Below are 6252 nucleotides of genomic sequence, written 5' to 3'. Positions count from 1 at the left end.
GCTGCCCCATGGGGCAGGTTGTGCATGTCTTGCGGCTCTCGAACTTCTGAAGATTATTGTATGAGGCTCGGAGGGTCAGTAAGTTTTGCCACTCCTGCTATAGGCTATTCAACTGTTGCCACATTCCATCTTACAGGTACTAAATTTCAGAGGTGGTAAGCAATTCTTGTATACAATGAAACCTGTCTGACGTGACCATTCAAGGCACTGACAAAGCCCTGGTCTACACTAGGACCTTAGGTCGAATTTAGCAGCGTTAAATCGATGTAAACCTGCACCCGTCCACACAATGAAGCCCTTTATTTCGACTTAAAGGGCTCTTAAAATCGATTTCCTTACTCCACCCCTGACAAGTGGATTAGCGCTTAAATCGACGTTGCCGGCTCGAATTTGGGGTACTGAGGACACAATTTGATGGTATTGGCCTCCGGGAGCTATCCCAGAGTGCTCCATTGTGACCGCTCTGGACAGCACTCTCAACTCAGATGCACTGGCCAGGTAGACAGGAAAAGAACCACGAACTTTTGAATCTCATTTCCTGTTTGGCCAGCGTGGCAAGCTGCAGGTGACCATGCAGAGCTCATCAGCACAGGTGACCATGATGGAGTCCCAGAATCGCAAAAGAGCTCCAGCATGGACCGAACGGGAGGTACGGGATCTGATCACTGTATGGGGAGAGGAATCCGTGCTATCAGAACTCCGTTCCAGTTTTCGAAATGCCAAAATCTTTGTCAAAATCTCCCAGGGCATGAAGGACAGAGGCCATAACAGGGACCCGAAGCAGTGCCGCGTGAAACTGAAGGAGCTGAGGCAAGCCTACCAGAAAACCAGAGAGGCGAACAGCCGCTCTGGGTCAGAGCCCCAAACATGCCGCTTCTATGATGAGCTGCATGCCATTTTAGGGGGTTCAGCCACCACTACCCCAGCCGTGTTGTTTGACTCCTTCAATGGAGATGGAGGCAATACGGAAGCAGGTTTTGGGGACGAAGAAGGTGATGATGAGGAGGAGGTTGTAGATAGCTCACAGCAAGCAAGCGGAGAAACCGGTTTTCCCGACAGCCAGGAACTGTTTCTCACCCTAGACCTGGAGCCAGTACCCCCAGAACCCACCCAAGTCTGCCTCCTGGACCCAGCAGGCGGAGAAGGGACCTCTGGTGAGTGTACCTTTTAAAATACTATACATGGTTTAAAAGCAAGCATGTGAAAGGATTACTTTGCCCTGGCATTTGCGGTTCTCCTAGATGTAGTCCTAAAGCCTTTGCAAAAGGTTTCTGGGGAGGGCAGCCTTATTGCGTCCTTCATGGTAGGACACTTTACCACTCCAGGCCAGTAACACGTACTCGGGAATCATTGTAGAACAAAGCATTGCAGTGTATGTTTGCTGGCATTCAAACAACATCCGTTCTTTATCTCTCTGTGTTATCCTCAGGAGAGTGAGATATAATTCATGGTCACCTGGTTGAAATAGAGTGCTTTTCTTCAGGGGACACTCAGAGGAGCCCATTCCTGCTGGGCTGTTTGCCTGTGGCTAAACAGAAATGTTCCCCGCTGTTAGCCACAGGGAGGGAGGAAGGTTGAGGGGGTAGTCACGCGGTGGGAGGAGGCAAAATGCGACCTTGTAACGAAAGCACATGTGCTATGTATGTAATGTTAACAGCAAGGTTTACCCTGAAAGAGTGTAGCCACTGTTTTATAAAATGTGTCTTTTTAAATACCGCTGTCCCTTTTCTTTTCTCCACCAGCTGCATGTGTTTCAATGATCACAGGATCTTCTCCTTCCCAGAGGCTAGTGAAGCTTAGAAAGAAAAAAAAACGCACTCGCGATGAAATGTTCTCCGAGCTCATGCTGTCCTCCCACACTGACAGAGCACAGACGAATGCGTGGAAGCAAATAATGTCAGAGTGCAGGAAAGCACAAAATGACCAGGAGGAGAGGTGTCGGGCTGAAGAGAGTAAGTGGCGGGCTGAAGACAGGGATGAAGCTCAAATGTGGTGGCAACGTGATGAGAGGAGGCAGGATTCAATGCTGAGGCTGCTGGAGGACCAAACCAGTATGCTCCAGTGTATGGTTGAGCTGCAGCAAAGGCAGCTGGAGCACAGACTGCCACTACAGCCCCTGTGTAACCAACCGCCCTCCTCCCCAAGTTTCATAGCCTCCACACCCAGACGCCCAAGAACGCGGTGGGGGGGGCCACCGGCCAACCAGCCACTCCGCCACAGAGGATTGCCCAAAAAAAAGAAGGCTGGCATTCAATAAATTTTAAAGTGCTGTGTGGCATTTTCCTTCCCTCCTCCACTACCCCTCCTGGGCTACCTTGGTAGTCATCCCCCTATTTGTGTGATGAATGAATAAAGAATGCATGAATGTGAAGCAACAATGACTTTATTGCCTCTGCAAGCGGTGATTGAAGGGAGGAGGGGCGGGTGGTTAGCTTACAGGGAAGTAGAGTGAACCAAGGGGCGGGGGGTTTCATCAAGGAGAAACAAACAGAACTTTCACACCGTAGCCTGGCCAGTCATGAAACTGGTTTTCAAAGCTTCTCTGATGCGTACCGTGCCCTCCTGTGCTCTTCTAACCGCCCTGGTGTCTGGCTGCGCGTAACCAGCAGCCAGGCGATTTGCCTCAACCTCCCACCCCGCCATAAACGTCTCCCCCTTACTCTCACAGATATTGTGGAGCACACAGCAAGCAGTAATAACAGTGGGAATATTGGTTTCGCTGAGGTCTAAGTGAGTTAGTAAACTGCGCCAGCGCGCCTTCAAACGTCCAAATGCACATTCTACCACCATTCTGCACCATTCAGCCTGTAGTTAAACAGCTCCTGACTACTGTCCAGGCTGCCTGTGTACGGCTTCATGAGCCATGGCATTAAGGGGTAGGCTGGGTCCCCAAGGATACATATAGGCATTTCAACATCCCCAACAGTTATTTTCTGGTCTGGGAATAAAGTCCCTTCCTGCAGCTTTTGAAACAGACCAGAGTTCCTGAAGATGCGAGCATCATGCACCTTTCCCGGCCATCCCACGTTAATGTTGGTGAAACGTCCCTTGTGATCCACCAGAGCTTGCAGCACTATTGAAAAGTACCCCTTGCGGTTTATGTACTCGGCGGCTTGGTGCTCCGGTGCCAAGATAGGGATATGGGTTCCGTCTATAGCCCCACCACAGTTAGGGAATCCCATTGCAGCAAAGCCATCCACTATGACCTGCACATTTCCCAGGGTCACTACCCTTGATATCAGCAGATCTTTGATTGCGTGGGCTACTTGCATCACAGCAGCCCCAACAGTAGATTTGCCCACTCCAAATTGATTCCCAACTGACCGGTAGCTGTCTGGCGTCGCAAGCTTCCACAGGGCTATCGCCACTCACTTCTCAACTGTGAGGGCTGCTCTCATCTTGGTATTCATGCACCTCAGGGCAGGGGAAAGCAAGTTACAAAGTTCCATGAAAGTGCCCTTACGCATGCGAAAGTTTCGCAGCCACTGGGAATCGTCCCAGACCTGCAACACTATGGGGTCCCACCAGTCTGTGCTTGTTTCCCGAGCCCAGAATCGGCGTTCCACAGCATGAACCTGCCCCATTAACACCATGATGCATGCATTGGCAGGGCCCATGCTTTCAGAGAAATCTGTGTCCATGTCCTGATCACTCATGTGACCGCACTGACGTCGCCTCCTCGTCCGGTATTGCTTTGCCAGGTTCTGGTGCTGCATATACTGCTGGATAATGCGTGTGGTGTTTAATGTGCTCCTAATTGCCAAAGTGAGCTGAGCGGCCTCCATGCTTGCCTTGGTATGGCATCCGCACAGAAAAAAGGCGCGGAACGATTGTCTGCCGTTGCTCTGACGGAGGGAGGGGCAACTGACGACACGGCTTACAGGGTTGGCTTCAGGGAGCTAAAATCAACAAAGGGGGTGCCTGTACATCAAGGAGTATTTCAGGCAGGACTTCACGGAGGGTTCCAATAAGAAATGGTGCACCTAAGTTATTGTTCTTATTGGAACAAGGAGGTTAGCCTGGCCTCTGATTGATACATGGCTAGATTTACCTCGCTGCACCTTCTCTGTGAGTGACTGCAGTGTGACCTAGAGGAATGAGTCCCTAGACAGGGGAGGGAGAGAAGCAAATGAGTACAAAACAAATCTGGTCTATTTCTTGTTTTGATCCACTCCATCTATCTTTTACATCTTTGGCTGGCAGCAGACGGTGCAGAAGGACTGCATGCCATCCACATCTCATGGCTGCTCGGCAGAAGATGGTACAGTACGACTGCTAGCAGTCCGTATCGCCTGCCCGCTCACCATAAGACGGTTCAATAGGACTGACTGCAGGCAGGACTAAAGAGAATGACCTGGTCAAGTCACTCCAAATTTATTCCCTGCGCCCATGTCTGCCCAGGCGCTCCCAGCCGACATGGCCAGGAGCACCTCGGACATGACAATGACGGCTACCAGTCGTACTGTACCGTCTGCTGCCACAAGGCAAGGGGTTGCTGCTACTGTGTAGCAATGCCGTACCGCATCTGCCAGCACCCAGGAGACATAGGGTGACGGTTACCTGAGCGGGCTCCATGCTTGCAGTGGTATGGCGTCTGCACAGGTAACTCAGGAAAAAAGGCGCAAAATGATTGTCTGCCCTTGCTTTCACGGAGGGAGGGAGGGAACGGGGGCCTGACGATATGTACCCAGAACCACCCGTGACAATGTTTTAGCCCCATCAGGCATTGGGATCTCAACCCAGAATTCCAATGGGCAGCGGAGACTGCGGGAACTGTGGGATAGCTACCCACAGTGCAACGCTCCGGAAGTCGACTCTAGCCTCGGTACTGTGGAAGCGCTCCGCCGAGTTAATGCACTTAATGCACTTAGAGCATTTTCTGAGGGGACACACACACTCGAATATATAAAACCGATTTCTAAAAAACCGACTTCTATAAATTCAACCTTATTCCGTAGTGTAGACATACCCAAAGAGTGGTTGCTTAATGAGGTAGCCTTCTAAGAGTTTTAAAAAACAAAAACAAAAAACCCACTGTACTCAATATGTTGGAAATGCTTTGAGGTAGGCTCTTAAGCCAAATCTCAATAAGTGTGAGCTAGTATTCAGGTTTCACTATATATAGTTCTCGACATATAAGTTATTATTGTTTTGTTAGCAGCGATTTAGAATGTGGGATCTTTCTTCAGCAAGTGCGCCTTCTGAAATGAAATTTAATAGAGAACTCTGCTGACATATAGTTAGTTAAGGAAGCTCCTGGAGCTGAAGTTTAGCTCACTGGAAGCTGAGTGTAAATAATCATGCTATAGAGAACAGGCTTGTGTGAGTAAGCAGGCTGATTTCCTGCCGAATTACACTGGGCCCATTTATCTCAACATTGGTGTATATAATGCCTGCACATGGGTGCTTGTGTCAGACTTATACATTGCTTTGCCATGTACCTGTTGATGGCAAAGGGTCACCCCTTAAAAAAAGGCTTTTTAACGAGTATTATATGCAAAGTTCATTTTAAGACATAACAGGACAACCTTGTGTGCTGAAGGTAAAGTAGATTCTGCTTTAAAGGTACTGAAGAAACTGAAATACTCTATTTGCAATGAGGCTATACATCAAACACACAGTCTATTAAGGACTATTGTGGCAGTCAGAATAGCCATGGTTGATGGAGTCATACTAGACATCGTGTAGTGAAGTTCCTAGATCTGGCTCACTCCTACAAATCCAAAAGTCTCAGGAGCGGCGCCGGGGGCAGCACCAGGTAGGGTCAGGCTGTGCACCCATTTTCTGCATTGATGCAGCGTTTAAGAGCATAGTGTGCAGGAGTGTTTTTGGCCATTCTGGCAACATGGCAAAGAGCCTGCAATGCCGCTTTTGAGTATAATGAATGACTGAAGAACGGCCAGATCTCGGTGAGATTGTGACATCTCATACAAAGTCAAATGACTTTATGCTCAAGATTTGGCACTTACAGTGCATATGAAATGCCTCTAGTCCCTCCACATCTGCTTTAAGAGGTTTCTGACCCATCTAGCAATGCAGACAGTACACAGGTTTGATAGATCCTGAACTTTTTCTCAGCGCAAACATGTTTGTGCATGCATAAGTGAGACATTGATTTCATGCAGGAAGCAAGAGACATTTGTTGAAGAATGTTCAGTTTGCTGTGATCATTAGAACTCTGCTTGCAGCCTACGTAGATGAACCTGTCAACATTCCCCACAATACAATACTCAACTCCCACCTACAGTGGGG

The 6252-nt window shown here is 49.0% G+C and overlaps 1 protein-coding gene across 1 annotated transcript; it reads left to right on the top strand.

The window, feature by feature from the left end:
* Positions 1-571: 571 nt before the first annotated feature.
* On the top strand, positions 572-5688 carry LOC125635013 (uncharacterized). The gene is made up of 3 exons (XM_048846323.2): positions 572-1154; positions 1743-1952; positions 5543-5688. Exons 1-3 carry the CDS (start codon positions 572-574, stop codon positions 5686-5688), a joined length of 939 nt encoding a protein of 312 aa, XP_048702280.2.
* Positions 5689-6252: the final 564 nt, after the last annotated feature.

Source organism: Caretta caretta, chromosome 3 (genome assembly GCF_965140235.1).
Source record: "Caretta caretta isolate rCarCar2 chromosome 3, rCarCar1.hap1, whole genome shotgun sequence".
NCBI lineage: Eukaryota > Metazoa > Chordata > Testudines > Cheloniidae > Caretta > Caretta caretta.
This window is presented reverse-complemented; position numbering and strand designations above follow the sequence as displayed.

Coding starts and splice junctions, on each gene's coding strand:
- LOC125635013 (XM_048846323.2), top strand. CDS start 572: ATGCAGAGCTCATCAGCACAGGTGACCATGATGGAGTCCCAGAATCGC. Junction 1,155..1,742: donor AGGCGGAGAAGGGACCTCTG/GTGAGTGTACCT, acceptor TTTCTCCACCAG/CTGCATGTGTTTCAATGATC. Junction 1,953..5,542: donor GAGGTGTCGGGCTGAAGAGA/GTAAGTGGCGGG, acceptor TGTGTGCTGAAG/GTAAAGTAGATTCTGCTTTA.